Source organism: Staurois parvus, unplaced genomic scaffold (genome assembly GCF_062004578.1).
Source record: "Staurois parvus isolate SC_StPar_1 unplaced genomic scaffold, SC_StPar_1.0 ptg000218l, whole genome shotgun sequence".
Lineage (NCBI taxonomy): Eukaryota > Metazoa > Chordata > Amphibia > Anura > Ranidae > Staurois > Staurois parvus.
In genome coordinates, this window is record NW_028318014.1 from 3976166 (window position 1) to 3997742 (window position 21577).

Consider the following 21577-nt stretch of genomic DNA (forward strand, 5'->3'; position numbering starts at 1 on the left):
TAGTGGGAGCCAATGGCTGTGTCTCAGCCAATGAGGAAAGAGAGACCCAGGACAGATGAGGCTCCTGTGCACATCACTCAGGTGAGTATTAGGGAGCTTTGGGAGGAGATGCATAATGAAGGGTTTTTTTTACCTTCATGCATAGAATGCATGAAGGTAAAAATCTTCAGCCTTTACAACCACTTATATAGGAATAATGCAGCTGTACATTAAAATATAAATCATGGCAGCATAGTGGCATAATCAGCACACCTACCTTGCAGTAGTGGGGTCCTCAATTTGAGTCAGAACACTATTTGCATGGAGTGTACATGTTCTCCCTATGCTTGTGTGGGTTTCCTAGGAGTATCATGGATTCCATCCACACTCCAAAGACGTACTGGTAGTGGTCTCCTGTCTAAATTTGCACTAGTGTGTGTATGTGATAGGGACCATCATTTTTGTTGCCTGTCTATGGAATTGTGATATCTTTTAATAAGTGATATGTGCAGAACTGGACACAAAATTCTAAATTGGGGTCTAACTAAAGATCTACAGGGGTTTGACAAAAAAAGCTATGTGCCTCATCACACAGCCGAAGTGCTTCCGCTGTGTGATGAGACACGTAGCTGAGAGGTGGGAAGCCTTACTTTCGTCATTCACTGTGTGTGCTGCTAGTAATACTGAGTCATGTCAGAGCTTGTTTAAAATTGGTGCCTGCTTAGCTGGTGCCTCTGTGACTGAAGTTGCCAATTGATTTTCTGTGTCGCAAGGTACAGTATCAAAGGTTATGACAGCATAAACAGTTCCCAAGAAAACGTAGTCTGAAAAGCATAAGCATGGTCAACTGACCAAAAGAGACAAAAAAGGACATTGTACAGGACTGTAACCCAGAATAGGAAAATAACTACTGCACAATTTGCCCTCTTTGAAGCTCAGTAACCTCTGACATGACTCTATTACTAGCAGCACACACAGTGAATGATGACAGTGAGGCTTCCTACCTGTTAGCTAGGCGTCTCATCACACAGTGGAAGCAAAAGAATGTTACATCACTTCCGCTTTCAACACGAAACATGTAGTCACTTTAACACCTGCAAATCATGTAGTGTTTCCATTTAATGTCTAATACTTGTATATAGATTCACCTCAGTCTCAATCCATGCAGATTTACCCAAGTGAAGGCCCAATGACTTTATGAAAGTGAGGACCCACATTTTACAGCAAAAATAATTATTTCTACAGCGTCAGTGTACAGAACTTGTAGACCATTTTTCTTTCTTTATTACTTAAATGTACAAAACAGCAAACCATAAACTGCATTCTTTTAACATAACCTTTATTTCCAATAGTGTTCCACAGTTATAAGTTCAAAGCAAAACAGCCCTCATATCACTTAGATTGTATAGAAATCCCTCAACACATGTCCTGGCTGATGTACAGCACAGTACAATAAAAATGTAACTCTTTATATAGCTGTCACTGTGATATATCCTATACTAACCCAATATGTATGGTTTGATTTTGTAGGTATCAGTGCAACCATAGTTTGTAAAAATAGGTCTATTCAATATATGCAAAACTATAAAGGCCTGCCAACGCCAGGGTAGCCAAAATATATTTCATAAACAAAGAACAGGATACTGGCGAATAGAAAAGGCACAGTTCTTGTAAACACAGATGAACTAATTTAAAGCTGAAACAACAATTTTTGCACATTACACTAAAAAAGTGAACGCTAATGAAGTGTGGGCAATGTGTGAACGCTGCTGTGTTATGCAATACTGCTTCATTTCTCCATACAGTGCAGTCAGTGCCAAAAGTCCAACGCTGAACTGAAACTTACAGTTCTAGCTGGAGTACACAAATCATAGTGGATCACTCATTCTTCAGCTCATCCATTCTTTTCAATGAATGCAAGGCACTCTGTGATTGAAAGAGGGTAGATGGTGAGATACTTCCTTAAATTACAGAATGTGATGCATTAATTGAAAAGTATGCAAGATGTTTTCAGAAAGATAAGCTGCAGAGTGAGTGACTCACTGTAATCAGTTTACTCCAACCAGAACTGTAAATTTTAGCACCAGATGTTTGGCACTGACTGCACTGCATGGGGGAATGAAAGAGTATTACATAATGCAGCAGTGCCCACACACTGCACACACTTCATTACTGTTCATTTATTTTTACAGTGCAAATGGGCAAACATTTTTTAGGCTGGAACTCGGCTTTAAGGAAAGTCGGGATATGATGTAACCCACGCACACCAAGCAACTGGAAGCTATCATTAGTCTGTACTGCCTAAACTGCTGCTGGTTGTTGTGGATTACCTTACGTTATTGCTCTTTGCATTGATATTAAATAAACCCAAAACGATTTACTGTTCGGCTAATTCTTAATATTTCAGTGACACAGCCCTCGCAACACCAATACATTAATGTGACCAAGCATTTGCATATGCACAGGAAAAATTTCACCTCAAATATAGTAATTTGTACAATGTTAGGTACCCCATAAGTGCTCATTCACACATCCTGTCTGCTTGGAAATTGTGCAAAGATTGCTGCTTTTATTTTATTACTTACATTAAACATTTCATTACAGCTATAGGAGCGTTGCCCCTACTAAGAACTGGAGAAAAGAACTGAGAAAAATATAAGAAACTGACAAAAGGAACAAAAGGTTTGGAGAAGTATTTCTGAAGTCCTTGGTGCAGGTAAGGGGACAGTGGAAGCCATGTCACACAGCTGTGTGCTTGAATCACAATTTGTTCTTCCCAAGCAGTTATTAAGTGACAGACTGTACACCGACCTAAAAAAAAAAAAAAAGTAAACAAGTCAAAATAGCTAAATCATACAACAACAGTTACTATCAGGTCAATTGTGACAGCATTCTATAAATTACGCAACAGCAGCAGAGGTATTAGGCACTAATCAGCTGTGAGTCTGATTGAAGAGCCTATCTGTTTGCAATTTTTTTTTTTCAATTTTAGTTCTGCTTTAAGCATACTGTTATTTCTATAGAATCTAAAGCCATTTTAGACAACTGTATGCTTACAACCTTGTGACAGGAGTGTGGAAAAGGCCCTTTTTTTCAGCATGACTATGATCCTGTGCACAAAGCCAGCTCTAGGAAGACATGGCTTGACGAGTTTGATGTGGAGAACTTGAATGGCCTGCACAAAGCCCTGACCTAAACCCAACTAAAAACCTTTAGAATGATTGTTACTTTGGGCCCCTCATCCAACATAAGTACATGACCTCACAAATGCCCCTTTGGCTGAATGGGCACAATTTACCATCACCACACTCCAAATTCTTTTGGAAAGCCTTCCCAGAAATGTGGCTGTGAAAGCCACAAGGGGGGCCAACTCCATATTAATATGCAGAGATTTAGAATAGGGTATCCAACAAACTAATATAGGTGTGATGGTCAGGTCTCTGCAAACTTTCATGTAGTGTACTTTTCTCTTACTACCTCCCTCCTACCCTTTTCTGTATTGTGCAGCATATTGTGTATAATAGATGTTTATTTACATTTTTTATGAGAGCCCCAAAATTCCCATCATTTCATAAAATATGTTTTGCAACATGTATTGTACTCTGAGGCTACACAATATTCTGCTGTATGTAATAAATGGAGTTTTTGAGAGATTAAAAGATAATGTAATCTGTTTTTAAAAGGTTACCTGTATCAGACATATTATAGGTGTGCCGCACACACACCCAGAGAGAGATGGACACAAAAGAAAAGCCATGCCCTCTCCTCTTCCACAATTGGGACAGTATCTCTCTGTCCCTACTGCAATGGCTGTGTGTGCAGTGCTCTGAACAGCGCAGAGAAAACACAATTATAGTGACACGGACAACTGAAAACGGAAGCTCAGAGGAATTAATTTTGTTGTGTAATTATATGTTTAATTTAGGGAAAAAATTGTCCACTCTAACTTCCATACTTCTTGCCATTATCCATTGATTAACTAAAAATAATTGTCACATTACAACTATTTTATGATAAATATTAGTAGCACAAGCAGCGATGAGTGTAAATTATTATTATACAGGATTTATATAGCGCCAACAGTTTATTCAGCGCTTTACAATATAGCGGGAGACAATACAGCAACAATACAGTTCAATACAAGAGGGATAGGAGGGCCCTGCTCCTTGGAGCTTACAATCTAAGAGGGAGGGGCTAGTGGTACAAAAGGTAATAACTGTGGGGGATGGTCTGGTAGGAGGAATAGAAGATTCCATTATCAGGTGAAGGCAGGATAGTCTTCCCTGAAGAGATAAGATTTTCAGAGATGGCCTAAAAGTGAACAGAGTAAGCGATAGTCTAATAAATTGGGATAGAGAGTTCCAGTTCTCATCAGTCTTGTCTGGTTTCGTCTATCCTATTCTGTGTGCACATAAATGGACTTTCAATTTCAGGGCTGTAGACAGATTATACAAATATGTAATGTGTATGGTGACCCTTATGCCAGGTACACACTATGAGGTTGATTTACCAAAATTGGAGAGTGCAAAATTTGGTGATAGCCTATCAGCTTCTAACTTCAGCTTGTTCAATTAACCTTGAATAAGAAAACCTGGAAGCTGATTGGTTTCTATGCAAAGCTGCACCAGGTTTTGTACGCTCCAGGTTTAGTAAATCAATCCCTATAAGTTTTTTTTTTTCAACAGATCGCTGTGCTAACACTGTGCTAAGTGATGTTAGTACAGCGATCTCCCCCGCTATACTATTGTGCCCCAACCCCCCGCCAGAACACACAGGTCAGTGCTCACAGCAATCAGATTCTGATCAGATGCTGGTTTTCTAGCATACCCGTTCAACAAAGCCTACAGTACCGGTTGATTTCAGCAGATATTCTGCCTGTGTGTACCTAGCTTATCTTTGCATTTTACAAGCATAATTTGTTTGCATGATTGGCATTTCAGATTGTACAGTTTTTACATGTACTTACTTTTGATCTAACTTCTGCATGTCTTTGAGGCACTAGGTGTTGTAGAGGAGCTCTGACTGGTAGGCTAGAAAAAAAAAAAAGCATATGATTTTTTAACAAGAGATCATTAGCATTTATCCAAACACAAAGCAAACTGAGCTAAGAAGTTATAAGGAAGAATCAGAAATCACTTATTTCTGTGGAGAGATACAGTTGCTGCATAGACAAGGGCACACTAAATCAGTAACTTCATTTTATCTGAAATGAAATGCATGAGTGCAAATATTTGGCTTATGCAGAAGGTAAAATATACAACCATATGGATTGTATGTGATCTCTTTAATAATTAGGCAACACAGAACAGTACTCTACATGTCTAGCATTGTCATACCTTTGAGGCATCTGAGGTCTTCCCAGCGGTCTGTGACACTGGTGTGCTAGGGGTGCATGTTCCAGTCTTGTCCTGGTTAATAAACACCATTATGTTAATATCCTCTTATATAATTATTTAAAAGGCACCCATATCATTATTGTCTGAGAGCTTACTGTGTCGGATCTAAATATGAAATATTTCTTTAGAATGATTTTCCTCCAGTTTGTCCCACTTTGTGAGATTAGGCCTCTTTCACACAGGCAGTTAGATTGCAGATTTTAGCTGCGCTTAGAGGAACCTATTCACTGCAGCTAAATGCAAACAATGCATCTCTATGGCTCCATTCACACACTGCGTTTAGCAACGTTTTCATAACATACAGTTTTATGCGTTTAGGAAAAATAAAATTGACAGCGTCCAAGAGCAATATACCGCAGCTATCTGTACATAAACGCAGTTAATTGAAGTACAACGATAACATAAGTAAACAGTTGCTATAGAAAAGGCAAGAACTTACTACTGCAGCCGCATGTAAACGCAAGTAATCACAAGTCTCAGAACAACCTCCTATGTGAAAGAAGCCTTACACAGACTTGGGCCTCCTTTCTGACACATATGACTTTTGAAAGCAAACATAACATTACTGTGTAGAGAATGTATTTCCTATTTTGGTCCAGTGTGTGTTCAGCCTCCTAAAATATATATGGTGTCTAAAAAAACATTAGCTCTTGCATTCTGTTATAGGCAATCTGTACACAAAGTGGATGGTGTCTATGAGGTAAAGGAAAAGAGGCATTGTGCAAAATGAATGTTAGTGAATAAAGTGAACATATATAAACGCAATTATATATAAAGGAAAATTACACAAAAACAAAAATTGGCTTGGACATGATTTGTTGATTGAAGGGAACACAAATTCACCTAATTTACTAAGCTCAGTGAATATTCAGTCTGCTAAATGAACAGACATTTTCCCTTTAGTAAACAAACTATGTGTAGGCTATCCACAGAAAACAATACACAGCTGGAGACAAAGAAAATGCTTTCTTCATTGGCTCAAGTCGGGATTGCAACATGGCTATATCTTATGTTTATTGAAGTTGTTGGAATTGCTTCTTAATTTATTTGCTTTATAATCCATCATATTATTTACTACAAATATATGTTGCGCTCCTAAATACTTCTCAATAAATAATAATTAAATTATTACCATTAAATTAATTCAAATTATGATACAAATAACTAATAAAAGTGTATAAATACCAAAAAATATTTAAATAGATAGTTTCCACTAATCAATCTCCTCCAAATAAATATCAAAATAATTCCACATGAAATACTCCTCTAAAAAAAAATATATTTTACTAAGTGCTCATAAATCATCTATTTACTAATACCCTCAATTTCATTTATATTCATAATACCCTCATTTAATATAATAAAAATAGTAAACCAACTAATAACCCTCAACTAAAACTAAAACTTTAGTAAACAAACTATGTGTAGGCTATCCACAGAAAACAATACACAGCTGGAGACAAAGAAAATGCTTTCTTCATTGGCTCAAGTCGAGATTGCAACATAGCTATATCTTATGTTTATTGAAGTTGTTGGAATTGCTTCTTAATTTATTTGCTTTATAATCCATCATATTATTTACAGTATTTCTCATATACATTCTATTGATTTATAACACAAACCTTTTTGGCTTCTGGGGCCTTTCCTGCTGTCTGGGAAACTGGTGTGCTAGAAGCGCTCGTCTCTGTCTTGTCCTAGTTCAGATATCATAGTTAACATACATGTATTTTACTATTGTAAAAGGTTGAATGCTATTCTGTATTTGTATAATAGATTCTGGCTTTTATATTTTCACCCATGTTTCAGCTATAGGTAATGAATACCTTTGAAAAACTCTTTGCTTTGTCAGCCGAGCCGGCATCACAAGAGGAGAAACCACTAGACAGAGCATCAATGGCTGAATCGTCACTCAGGGAAGTCTACAAGGGAAAATAAACAAGCTCATATGGCAGCCTGGAAAATCTCCTCTACAGCTTGAACTATATGATCATTCAAATGTAAAACTGCACAAGGTCACATAGATTCCTTAAAAAATTGCAGAGCATTCATGCAAAGACACACTGGAATATGCAATAATGCAATATATGATGAATTTTGCTGTATTGGCTTGTTGGAGTTAGAGAAATTTGCCACTGGTTAACATATCCTCAGCATTTTTTTTTTTTTTTCTCAGCAAAGTAATGGTTTTTATATCTTGCACCTAGCAAAAACTTCAGCTTATACCAAAAATCTGAAATATCAGTTTTGGGCTCCTTCTAATGTTGTGTGATACCGTGTTTTTTCAGGATGCTGACCCAGCACAAATCAATGACACAACCCCTTTTTTCAGAAAATGAACCATAGAAGTTATTTCAAGCATTTTCACGTCTGAATTGGAACTTCTAGGACTAACCAGCCATTATACACTTCAGAATTCCAATGTTAAAACGTATTATAGAGCCAACGCTCTGTCATTAATTGGCGTATATTTAGGCTCACATTTCATATTGTATGGATGGAGTGTATAAACTGTACTATATAGTCAAATGTTTGTGGATAGCTAACCATAAAATGTACAGTACATTACTAAAAATATGTGGGCACCCTTCTAAATTCACCATGAAATGACATTTTAGGCAAATTGTGAGCTTCCAACTTTGTGACAACAGTTTGGGGAAGACCCTTTTCTGTTTCAGGATGACTCCCTATGCATAAAATTCTTTTTTTTTTTTTTTTTAATGTGACATGTTGATTTATAAGTGATTTAACAGTGCTTATTCTACATATGTCCTTAAAATGTGTATTACTATTGTGTGGTTTATTTTTTATGTCAAGTGATCTATTGTGGACATAGAGCTATATACAGTATAGTTGCTGAATTGTACGGATACAACCCCAATTCCATAAAAGATGGGACGTTGTGTGAAATAAAAACAGAAATCAATAATTTGCAAATCTTAAAAAATCCATATTTTAGTCACAATAGAAAATAAAGAACATGTCAAAAGTTTAAAATGAATAAATGGAAAAAAGAAAAAAATATCGTCATTTTGAAACTGATGGAAGAAACATGTCTCAAAAAAGTTGAGACAGGGCAACAAAAAGCTGGCAAAGTACAACCTCAATTCCAAAAAAGTTGGGACTTGATCATGTTTACCACAGTGTAGCATCCCCTCCTCTTTTTAACAACACTCATATGGAACCGAAGAGAGGAATGTTATCTCATTCTTGCTTGATATAGGAGTCTAACTGTTCAACAGTCCTGAGTTTTCTTTGTGGTACTTTTTGTTTCAAGATGCGCCAAATATTTTCAATTGGTGAAAGGTCTGGCCTACAGCCAGACTAGACTAGTTAAGTACTATGTGGTTTAGCATCGTCCTGCTGAAATGCGCAAGGTGTTCCCTGAAAAAGATGTTGTCTGGATGGGAGCATATGCTGCTGTAGAACCTGGATATATCTTTCAGCATTCGTTGTGCCTTTCCAGACATGCAAGCTGCCCATTCAATACACACGAATGCACCTCCATACCATGAGAGATGCAAATTTTTTTAACTGAACACTGGAAGGTCCTTCTCCTCCCTCTAGTCTGGTGGACGTGGTGTCCATGGTTGCCAAAAATAAAAAATGTAGAATTTTGATTTGTCTGGCCACAGAATAGTTTTCGACTTTGCAACAAACCATGTTAAATGAGCTTTGGCTCAGAGAAGACAACAGCATTTAGGATCAGGTTTAAATATGGTTTCTTCTTTGCATGATAGAGTTTAACTTTCATTTTTGGATGGCACTGTGTTCACAGACCTGATTTTTGGAATTATCCCTGAGCCCATGCAGCGATGTCCATCACAGAATCATGCCTGTTTTCAATGCAGTGCTTTGAGGGTTCAAAGATGACGTGTGTCCAATATTGCGTTTCAGCCTGGTCTCTTGTGAATTTCTCCACATTTTCTGAGTCTTTTGATGATATTATGTACTGCAGATGATGACATATTTAAAGTCTTTGCAGATGTACATTGAAGGACATTATTCTGAAATTGTTTGCCAATTTTTAGACACAGCTTTTCACAGATTGGTGAACTCCTGTCCATCTTTACTTCCAAGATGCTTTTTGTTGCTCTCTGACAACTTTTTTGAGACATGTTGCTTCCATCAATATCAAAATAATTTTTTTTTCTTAAAATTGTACATTCTCTCAATTTAAACAATTGATATATTTTCCATTATTTATTGTGATAAAAATATGGGGTTTTGAGATTTGCAAATCATTGCATTCAGTTTTTATGTCGATTTTACACAGCATCCCAACATTTGTGGTATTGGGGCTGTAGTACTGACTTTTGAATAATGAATGTACTTTTAAGTGCATCTGGTTAGGAATGACCCCAAGAATTTAAATAGTGGAAAAAAATACAGAATGCATTTTTACCTTTGGCTTCACCTCTTCTGGTTTTGCAGGTTTACCCTGTATTTAGCAAATAAATACAGTTTTAATAACTTGAAACATACACACATAAAAATTACAGAACCTATTGGTCAGCGTACACAATTACCTGATCTTTACCATCCAAGAGGTGTCTATATTCAGGAGGGATTGTGTCATCTCTGTCTCCAAGTCTGTCAATGTGCTCTTTTTTGGCTTTTTCCTGATAAAGAGAAAACAAAATTAAAGAAATGACTTATATGAGCACAACTATAGGGAAAAACCAGGTTGCTACACATAACCTAAAACGCATGACCACTAGGCAGAGTACTACAACAAGAAACCCACATCTACTGTATCAAATCTGTCTGTTTCACTGAAAGAATATATGCATTTAAAGATGCAGGATGATTAACAAAGCATAACGTTTATGTCAATCATTTATTACACATCATGTATCTCTCTTAACTCTCAACACATCCAGAGGAAATATTGATGTGTGAAGCATTTTCTGTTCTCTTACTCCAGCAATGAGGATAAAGATAGGTGAGCTTGGCCAACCTTTAGCACAATTTTTAGGTCTTTTGTTGTCTGATATTTTGGAGTAAATAAAATTAAGTGCTCACTACAGCTTCCTGTATTAGGATCACTGTAGGAAAAAAAAAACAGCTTAATTTCAGAAAATATTCCCCCACAGGATTAAACATTACCTTAGTAATATTTAGCTCTGAAACCTTTTGCTTAGAATAATTTTTTTATTTAATACATTTTTGTTGAAAAGCATGGCACATATACAATTCCATATACGTTATAACAATTTCAGCATACAAGGTGAATACAGTAATTGTCACAAGCAGTCTGATCCAGAAGTTTTAAACAGGCATGGAAAAATGCAATGAGGATAATCACTAACTACAGGCACAAGGGTCCACTTGGTCATGTGAAATCCAAGGGAATGAAGAACTGGGGGTCTGGTCTGATGCCTAGGTGGCACAGAGAATTGTAAGGTATGGGTATGTCATTCCAGACAGCAAGAAACTTGTCAGGGGTTTAGAAATGTATGTTGTTTACTGCTACTTTTTGCTCAAAAAGGAATTATTTTAATCACACAGTATACCAATAATTTTGCTGAAACAATGTCTGTCTTGTAAGGATGGGCTAGTGTTGTGGCTTTCCAGTACTAACCTTTACTAAATCTACTACAGGCTTGTTCTCATTAGGATCTTCTATTCTTGTTCCCAGAGAACCAGAGAGCAGATCTAATGCATCATCAGGTATCTTTATGTCCTAGGAAAACAGAAAATGCATACTGTTAAAGATAACTAATTTTCTATTACATGTCTCCCCAATGTCTCCTCTAACAGACATCTTCTCAATGTTTCCCTTCAAACAGTCTTTGTGTTAGAATTCTGATGTATAGACTTTCATGAGCAGTACACATTACATATGGTATAGCAAGCTTCTTCCATACAGTAGTGCAAAGCCTAATAGTGCAAACTGCTAAAAAAAAAAAACACACCAACTAAATTTCACAGTACTGAAGCTAAATAAATTGTATATGCATCAAAATAAATGGCATTAGGTTGTATCTGTGCTATGAATTATCTGTTCTGGTTAAAATTATCCTAAAGCTGGCCATAGATGGGTCACTTTTGTTTATCCAACCAACTACAAGTGGCCCGATTCCACCATCCACAGATTACAGGTGGATGGGGGAATCCTCCCTGCTGTGTTACTGTGTTCAGACAGTGGGAAGGCAGATTGCGAGAAAAAAATTTAAGCTGAGTGGTTGTACAGAAGTCGATCAGTAGACCCATTTGTGTACAACCACAGACCTCATATATAAATCGAAATTCAGACAGTTCCTGCTGAACCGGACAAATTTTGATCCATCAATGGGCAGTTTACACCGAAGTACCAAAGAGCTGTTTAATAAACATGTGGCCTATCTATGAAGCAAGATACTATTGGATCTAATGGTGTTCCAGTGTGCCATAAAAAGATAGCTAAATAGGAACTCACAGAGTCAGATGGCTTTTTATCTCCAGATTTTGCAGATGAAGGCTTTGGAGCACTGGATTGCACAGATGAAACTTTAGAACAGGATACAATCTCTTCAGACCCAGATTTCTGAGATGGTTTCTAAAAAGAAACATACAGTATGTATGACACACAAAGATTAATATAGCTGTCTTCCTTTAGTTATATCTCTGGCATAAAAAAATACAAATGTGCATAAAATTATCACATGTTACATATGCCTGTGATTGTTATTTTCAAGTCTTTTCCGGATACCTGGCTCCTAGGTTTGCTAGTAATTTTCTGTTCTTTGTACTGTCAGATTGTGTACTTACATCTCTACCAAGGTGTGCATTTGTGAGAGGGACAGAGAGTTCCTGTAGATCGGTAAGCATGGAACATACCTCAGATGATTTTAATGGAGGACACTGAGAAGCAGCAGGAGAGGTGACAAACCCTTCAGTCAAAGCATCCAGCAGATCGTCCTCACTCATCGCCTGCATGTTTACAGAAATAAAATACAGCAAATTAATGGAGAATCACCTTTAAAATGCTTTAGCAAATGGTCAAGAGAGACCTGATGCAGGCTATGTGATGCAAGCTGAAACATGAAACTACAGCACAGAATACACGTGAAACAGAATCCCCGCTGTCCCATGCCAGACAAAAGCTTTTACCTAGCAACACACTGCAAACAAATTCCTTCCCAGAGAAGACCATATGATACACTCAGTATAAAGAGACGACCTGCACACAAATACCCAATGCGAACAAAACGTTTGTCTGTATCATTAAAGAAAAACGTAAAAAATAAATAAAAATTATATATACACATATGCGTATTTCCGCTAGGTACTCTTGATTCCTCCTACACTCCAAAGACATGTTGGTAAGTTAAATGGCTCCTGTATAAATCCTGTGTAAATCAGCCCTAGCATGTATGTGTATGTATGAATATGAGTTTAGTTTGTAAGCTCCTTGGAGGCAAGGACTGATGTGAATTTACAGTATGTAAATGTGCTGTGTAAACTGTTAGCGCTATATAAATGGCTATAATAAATAGACATTTCACAATATTAATATACCTGAGCCTTTTCTTCAGGTTTTGGCACAAGAGGCTTCCCATCTTTATCCTGCAAACAGAAGTCAGAGTAGAAGCATTAAATGCACTGGTAACACACAATTTAGCAATACACATATCAGCAATAGAGCTTATTTGTTTTTGTTTTTTTATCCCCACTGGAATGCAATAGTTGCTGTGGCAAGAGCCTACCTAAGTAGTACAGCCTAGGATAAAGCAATACTAAACCCAAAAACAAAAATATTGCAGCTTACCAATCCCTAAGAGTGGTGGCTGCTTTAGTTTAAGCCCTTTTTTCTTTTTTTTCACTTATTGACTCAGGCCAGTAATACACTTCCTGTATTGCAGTGTCTCCACTCTGGATGGAGGAGCAACAGAAACATCTTTGGACATCAGCATTCTCAATCTGGGTGGAGGGTAGTGTTAGATGCACTAGCAAGTTTAGATGGGTTTTATGAACAAGTTAAAAGAAAAAGCATGGGTTAACTAAAAAAAAAAAGGAAAATGAAACTTACATGAACTGACGCTGCAACTGTCCCCACTGGCTCTGCACTGAGAGTGATCAAAGACTGCTGATTACTCAGTTCAGTATTGCATGAGCAGAGAGCTGGTGACTGTCAGTCACAGGCTCTCTACTCTGCCCCTCCAGCACTCACTGGAGCCCTGGGATGTGAAAGGGTGGGTTTGGTGAGCTCAAACTGAGAGGCTGAGCCAGGTGCTGGTCAAGGCTTCTGGGTGGATCCTGACTATATGGCCAGGATATTTTCAGAACCTAGACTGGCTTTAGCCTGCTGTTGGCTAAAAAACATGTCACAGAAGTGCAGAACAAACTGCACTCCTGTGATCCCCAGAGGAATTACAGCAAAAAAAAGAGCTTTGACGTTACTTCTCCTTTAAAGCCAAACTCCAGCTAACACTTACAGTAGTTACAGCACCAGTTTTTCTATCTTTTGGGATATAAGTTTTACATAAATTAAAAAGCTGACCATTGTAAGCACCCTTCTCAGTGTTAAATGGCTGCCACTTTATCTGGACAGCTTGGTCTTTTAGAAGAAAACAAAGTGAAAAAGCCACAAAATGAATGCAGCCACTACATCAAAGGATTGATAAGCTGCAATACGTTACATGTTTGCTTTTGGGTGTAAATACACTTTAAATCTGTCTACCTTAACTTCCTTTAGTCTGTAGTCAGGAGGTATTGTTTCTTCATCTTCTCCAAGTTTATCTCTCTTCTCTTTGCCTGTTTGCTCCTAGTAGAAAAGGAAAAAAAAAGTATCTTTTTAATAATCAGAAGACAATCAAGAACAAAATATGATTCGCAATTACGTTTTGCATAAGATCCTTCTCATTTGAGTTACCAATTTAAAATTTAGTGAAACAATAAAAAAACTGTCAGGTAGGATTTTTAGGACCTAAGAGACCCTATTGGTTACTTCTGTCTTAAACCCTACTCCCTACATTTATGTACACTGCATTGCGTATTATGTTAAAAGTCCCCTTCAAAACATTACACAGCAGGGTTAATTTGGTTATTCTTCATTTTCTTCAACAGGGTTAGAATACAGTCAATATACATTTCTTATATAATTCAAGCAGAATACGTAACAGAAATGACAACACAAGTGTTCATTCCAAAGCATCCTAAAATCATGTGCAGTATAACCATCTCCTGAATTCCAAATTATGTAAGTTACCAACCATGTCTGTTTTTTTTTTGTATAGCATTGGAGGGATGAGGAGGTGTGGGAAGCGTATACTGGGTCACAAGGGAAAGGGATGCAGAGAGGAGGACCCACAGAGTGGGAAGGAGATAGAGGAGGGGGAGAAGAAAAGAAAAGAGAGGTAAGTGCTCTTTTCCTGTGGCTGCCACTATGCTCCCCCCATCTCCAGGGGAAGGAGGAACCTCAGGCTTAGGGCCTCGGTGATCCTCAATAAAGTCTTAGCTTAGTCATTGGAAATAAAATGTTTGTATTCTTGGGAGTAGATACAAGTATTTCCAGTTAGAACCGGTTTTTAATTTTCTACCTTTTGTGACTTTATAGAGGTCTTCCAAATGTCAGATCTTGTTAATTTTGGAAAACAATAGTTTGAGAGATGGGGGAGGGTTCTTGTGTAGAATGGTTCCTTCAGCTTCCCCACATCTCCAGCACAGACAGGAGGTCTGTAGAGGACAACTAGTGCCTTGTACCATCTGGTTAAGGAGTTTGTATCCAGCTTCCTGGAACCTACTCGTAATAGAGGAGTGATAGGAACAGTAAATCATGTCATCATTTTTCTCAGGTATGAAGGTGATCTTGGTAGGATTTTTTTTTTTTTAATTGCAATAAATTATATGGGGTTTTTAAAGAAGATACACATTTGTTTAGTTACAAAAAACATTTTTGCAACAAGTATCAAAAAAGCAGTGAGTAATAACTTGGTGTTATTCAAATATGGTTGTAAAAGTGTAAACACACTTTAATTTTCAAAGCATCATCCCAGAGTTTTCTAAGTGATCCTCCATCATGCTTCAATAATATGTTTTGTAGAGGGAAACCATTAAAGGGTTGTCCATTTTTTTACACTTAAATTAAATCCCTTCAAATATGAACTCTAGGCAGATAAGAAAGCCACAAATGAATGCAGCTCTGTATTTATTAACACAGCATTAAATGTATTATTTTAATGCTAACAGTGTAAGTGCTTGACACGGACTTGGTATCTGCATATTGCAGTATCTGTATGGCAGTGCTTAGACTGGCAAAGGAAGAAGCAGCACAAATAGCATGTCAGTTATGCTGAAGTGCTCATGTGCTATAAGGAACATGTTGATAGAAGGAAAGAACAAAGTGATGAGCTCATCAGCATGTTTCTTCTCCTTTTACTGTATAGCCAAAGACCGGGGGAGAAACAAGACATATAAATGCTACTTAACTGCAGCAGAGTAAACTCAAGTATCCTGTAGGCTCAGCTAGACAGGCCTGTGCTGTATGGCAGAGCTATGTAAATCTCAGAACAGAATGAACTGAAATACAAAACCTTTGGCAGGTAGAACATTTCATCTGTTTATTTGTTTGCAGTTGAGCTTTAATAGCAACACAGCAGTCTGCTCAATACTATCGCTACCTAGACCTGTTAGCAACAACAGACTTATATGGGAGGCAAATCTGCCATGTGCCAACATGCAATTACAAAGTGACAGCAAAAACATAAGATCGCTATACAGGTAAAGAATTTTACTAGATATGACTAGAAATATTTTATTTCATACAAACCACATTACCTTCACTGCATCTTTAGCAGGTTTTTTGTCTTTCGGAGCTTCTTGCCTGACTCCTAATGTTCCAGCCAAGGCATCTAGTGGGTCAGCTTTAAAAGTTGGTGCTTTCTACATGAAAGCAATAGAAAAGAAAAAAAACTGAAATATTTTGAATGTAAGTGGTGCTTATATAGAGCCAAGACATTTTTGAAGAATGTGCAGTAATATACAATAATGAAGCAGTCCTTGTCTGGAAATAACTGCAAACCACAATTTGTTATAGTTGTCTTTTGTACTTTTGAGCAACTTGTACCTGAAATATTTGTTCTGTATGACAGTAACAATCAGTTACAGTTGCAAGAAAAAGTATGTGAACCCCTTGGGATTACGTGGAGTTTTGCATGAATTGGGCATAAAATGTGCTCTGAACCTCATCTAAGTCACAACAATGGAAGAACACAGTCTGCTGAACATAATACTACACAAACATTAGATGTTGCCATGGTTTAATTGCACATAACATGTAAACATTCACAGTGCAGGGAGGAAAAAGTATGTGAGGCCCTAGCTTAATGACTTCTCCCAGAGCTAACTGGAGCCAGGAGTGAGCCAACCTTGACTCCAATCAGTGTGATGATATTGGATGTGTTGCTGACAGCTGTCCTGCCCTTAAAAAACACACACCTGTTTTGGGTTTACTGGTTTCAAGAAGCACTGTCTGATGTGAACCGTGCCTCACAGAAAAGAGCTCTCAGAAGACCTACGATCAAGAATTGTTGACTTGCATGAAGCTGGAAAGGGTTACAAAAGTATCTCCAAAAGCCTAGATGTTCATGTGTCCATGGTAAGACAGACTGTCTACAAATGGAGAAAGTTTAGCACTGTTGCTACTCTCCCTAGGCGTGGTCGTCCTGTAAAAATGACTGCAAGAGCACAGCGCAGAATACTGCATGAGGTAAAGAAGAATCCCAAAGTGTCAGCTAAAGACCTACAGAAATCTCTGGCACATGCTAACATTTTGTTGACACATCTACAATAAAGAAAACATTAAACAAGAATGGAGTACATGGGAGGACACCACAGAGGAAGCCATTGCTGTCCAAAAAGAATATTGCAGCACGTTTGAAGTTTGCAAAAGAGCACCTGGATGTTCCACAGCACTACTGGCAAAATATACCGTGGACAGATGAAACCAAGATTGAGTTGTTTGGGAAGAACACACAACAATATGTGTGGAGAAAAAAAGGCACAGCACACCAACATCAAAACCTCATCCCCACTGTAAAACATGGCGGAGGGAGCATCATGGTTTGGGGCTGCTTTGCTGCCTAAGGGCCTGGACGGATTGTTGTCATTGATGGGAAAATGAATTCCAGAGTTTATCAAGACATTTTGCAGGAAAACGTACGACCATCTGTCCGCCAACTGAAGCTCCGCAGAGGATGGGTGATGCAACAGGACAATGACCCAAAGCATACAAGTAATTCAACAAAACAATGGCTGCAACAGCACAGAATACGCCTTCTGGAGTGGCCCAGTCAGAGTCCTGACCTCAACCCGATTGAAATGCTGTGGCATGACCTTAAGAGAGCGATTCACACCAGACATCCCAAGAATATTGCTACACTGAAACAGTTTTGTGAAGAGGAGTGGTCCAAAATTACTCCAGATCATTGTGCTGGTCTGATCTGCAACTACAGGAAACGTTTGGTTGAGGTTATTGCTGCCAAAGGAGGGTCAACCAGTTATTAAGTCCAAAGGTTCACATACTTTTTCCTCCCTGCACTGTGAATGTTTACATGTTATGTGCAATTAAACCATGGCAACATCTAATATTTGTGTAGTATTATGTTCAACAGACTGTGTTCTTCTATTGTTGTGACTTAGATGACGTTCAGAGCACATTTTATGCCCAATTCATGCAAAACTCCACGTAATCCCAAGGGGTTCACATACTTTTTCTTGCAACTGTATTAAAATCATTTGAACTGTATTACCATGAAAATGTGACAGCCTTGTACTCAGAGCAGCAATTCAGTAAAGTCAGATCTGTGTGCACTTTACTGGGGAATGTATATGTTAAACTCTGTGTTTATAGTAAAAGATGATATTGGTAAAAACAACCCCAGGATGTACGAAGCTATAAGAAAATGACATCCTTTAAAGTGGAACCCCAGGTAAATTGCTAAATACAGTTGATATACATATGTGTTTGCAGTTTTGCCTTTCAAAGGATTTGTAATTCTGTTCAGCCAATTTTGTGAATGTTGCCAATTTTTCAGGCTGTACACCCATGCAGGTTTCCTGGTTGAGCAATTCAACTTCCTGTGTTGCTTCTCACCTTCTAGTGAGCGTTTCAAGAACAGCTGCTCAACATTACAAATCTTAAATATGTACGTATTTTAACAGTGTATTTAGACACTTGTCTGTTACTACAATTACAATTAAATGTGTATCATAATTTGAGACTAATTAATTATTACTATATAGATGTCAGAAGCAGCAATACATAATCAAATGCTACACAAAATAGATAACAGCATACAGAGCAACCAATCCCAGAAACAAGCAGTTGTTTAGGCATCTTAGGCATCAGAAAACATAGATGCATCTACAGTATTTCATTTTTATTATGCTGCATAGGTTGTTAGCCTTAGAGTAAAATAAATGCTAAGAAAGAAATTAAAAAACAAGATTTGTGAACCCTTGGAAAGTCGCATTTTGCCCATTGACAGAATGATATACTTATAATTGCTGTGATATACTCATAGCAGTATACAATGTCTAATAAAGAACAATCACCCTATGGCATGAATATATACATCAGGTCTATAATGTATATACCATTTTGAGCTCTGAACAAATACAATCATATACATTGTTGGTTTTTGACCAGAAGAGGACCTTAGAATTAAATTAAACTGTCCTATTCCTTGCAGTTTGAAGCCAGCTCTTCATTAACTGCCTTTACTTGAATTTAGAGAGGCTTTTACCACAGTTGCCATATCCAGATTAGTATAATACTATACACATGGATCTCCTAAGGGCCTCTTCATTCTTATGTTACGAGTTCATTCATTTTCAAGCAGTTCACAGCAACACACGGTAACGCACTACTAAGCCTTATGGTGTGTTGCAAAGGAAAAAAGTAGGTGCATTTTTGGGTCCATTTTGACAGGCATTCAATTCAATTGGCTACCTTATTGCAAAGCATGGTAATACGCTACATACATGTGTTACTTGCATGCATTTCCCCAACACACCAGAAGAGGGCCAAAATGTTTTGTCCAAGAATGAACTGTTATACATGCATATATTGTGCTACTTACAGTAGGTGTAGCCTGGACAGATGAGGAGGAGGCAGCACTAACCACAGATTCACACTCTACATTTTTCAATTCAGCATCCTCAAAGACAAGCACAAAACAAACCAATATGATTAAGTGAAAAAAAATTTTTTAACAATCTATTTTTAAATGATAGCACATTTGCTATTTATTAATAAAAGATTACTACTAATACTCACTTTTGATTTGGCAGGAGGTGTTTTCTGTACAGCTGGGGGCGGGGAACATGTAAAGTCTAATTCGTCTGCCAGTTCACTCTCTGTCATAGGCTGAAGAAGCATAAGGTTTATCACATACTTATACAGTGTTCCAATATTACAGAATTTTTTTTTGCAAATAATCCTATTATAATTCACATGATATTTATTAGGTTCTAAAAAAACAAACACAAAAAAACACAAAGGGGGGTTTACCAAAACTGGAACGTGCAAAATCTGGTGCAGCTCTGCATAGAAACCAATCAGTTTCCAGGTTTTATTGTCAAAGACTAACTGAACAAGTTTCAAAACTGTTGACCTTCACATGAGAGATATAAGGGGTGCTCCTTGGTTGATGTGTTTTTATTTCTTTTTGTTTTGACATAGAAAAATACTTCTGTATTTCATTAGATCTAGTGTCAGGGAAGATAAAGTACATAGATATTCCTGAGCCCCAATCAGTCATTGGGCCTAAACGTGGCAGCAACCCCTGTGCTGTACTGTCTCCACTGGTAATTTACTGTTACCACTAAGAAATACTGAATATAAATAAGCCCTGTTTAAAGTGAAAATAGAGAGTATAGAAATATTTGACATACCTTTTCTTCAGGTGGGGGCAGTGCTGGCTTTCCATCTTCTTTCCCCTAGAAAACACCATAGTGCTTAGTACAGAGGAAAAATGAAAAAGTCACGCTCTCTATACAAGTATGTTCCACTTACATCTAACAAGTGCCTGTATGCTGGAGGGATAGAGCTTTCCCTTTTTCCAAGTTCTTCAAGGTATGTTGCTGTAGCAGTTTCCTGTAAAAGGATGGAATGGTCTTTAAAGGCTTTCTGATAATCTGATGTTGTCTAATTATTCAAATGTGCAACTGTGTGCAGCTGTAAAAAAGCACTAATATGGCCCAGCTGCTGTAAGTGACACAAACACATCTATACAGTATGGCCCCATATACACTTACAGTAGGTCCATATATATTTGGACGCAGGCAAAATTTAAATTCTTTTTAGCTCTGTATGCCACCAGAATAAATTAAACGAAACAATCCAAATAAATTTGAAGTGAAGACTTTCAGCATTAATTCAAGGGGTTGAACATAAATATCAAGTACAAATTTTAGGAACTGCAACCATTTTTATATACAGTCCCTCCATTTTCAGGGGCTCAAATGTAATTGGAAAATGAATATAATCATAAATAAAATGTTCATTTTTAATATTTTGTTGAGAATCCTTTACTGGCAATGACTGCCTGAAGTCTGGAACCCATGGACATTGCCAAAGACTGGGTTTCCTCCTTTCTGATGCTTTGCCAGGCTCTAACTGTAGTTGTCTTCAGTTGTTCTTTGTTTGTGGGTCTCTCTGCCTGTAGTTTTGCCTTCAGCAAGTGAAATGCATGCTCAGTGGGTTGAGATCAGGTGATTTACTCAGCCATTGCAGAATACTCCACTTATTTTCCTTCAAAAGCTCCTGGGTTGCTTTTGCAGTGTGTTCTGAATCATTGTCCATCTGTACTGGGAAGCGCTGTCCAATCAACTTTGCTGCATTTAGCTGAATCTGGGCTGACGGTATATCTCTAAACACTGCAGAATTTATCCGGCTGCTTCTGTCTTCTGTCACATCATCAATGAACATCAATGACCCAGTGCCACTGGAAGCCATGCATGCCCATGCCATCACACTGCCTCCACCATGTTTTACAGGTGATGGTGTGTGCTTTGGATCATGCCAAGCCTTCTGCACACTTTTTTCTTCCCGTCATTCTGGTACAGATAAATCTTAGTTTCATCCGTCCAAAAAATGCTTTTCCAGAACCGGTCTGGCTGTTTTAGATGTTTTTTGGCAAAGTCTAATCTGGCTTTTCTATTCTTCAGGCTTATGAATGGATTGCACCTTGTGGTGAACCCTTTGTAATTGCACTCGT

The 21577-nt window shown here is 37.7% G+C and overlaps 1 protein-coding gene across 7 annotated transcripts in view; it reads right to left on the reverse strand.

Moving 5' to 3' along the window:
• Positions 1-1301: 1301 nt before the first annotated feature.
• CAST (calpastatin) overlaps positions 1302-21577 on the reverse strand; it is a 227658-nt gene continuing 207382 nt past the window's right edge. For all 7 annotated transcript variants that reach the window (XM_089679129.1, XM_089679131.1, XM_089679132.1 and 4 more), the window contains 17 exons: positions 20374-20454; positions 20253-20297; positions 19636-19725; positions 19439-19516; positions 16134-16238; positions 14038-14121; positions 12876-12923; positions 12195-12287; positions 11794-11913; positions 10957-11058; positions 9902-9994; positions 9778-9813; positions 7199-7294; positions 6998-7069; positions 5316-5387; positions 4946-5009; positions 1302-2790 (listed from right to left, as the gene is read on the reverse strand). In XM_089679129.1, coding sequence (XP_089535255.1) covers positions 4953-5009; positions 5316-5387; positions 6998-7069; positions 7199-7294; positions 9778-9813; positions 9902-9994; positions 10957-11058; positions 11794-11913; positions 12195-12287; positions 12876-12923; positions 14038-14121; positions 16134-16238; positions 19439-19516; positions 19636-19725; positions 20253-20297; positions 20374-20454 — 1272 coding nt within the window. In that variant the 3' untranslated portion in view covers positions 1302-2790; positions 4946-4952. The remainder of the gene's footprint in view (positions 2791-4945; positions 5010-5315; positions 5388-6997; positions 7070-7198; positions 7295-9777; positions 9814-9901; positions 9995-10956; positions 11059-11793; positions 11914-12194; positions 12288-12875; positions 12924-14037; positions 14122-16133; positions 16239-19438; positions 19517-19635; positions 19726-20252; positions 20298-20373; positions 20455-21577) is intronic.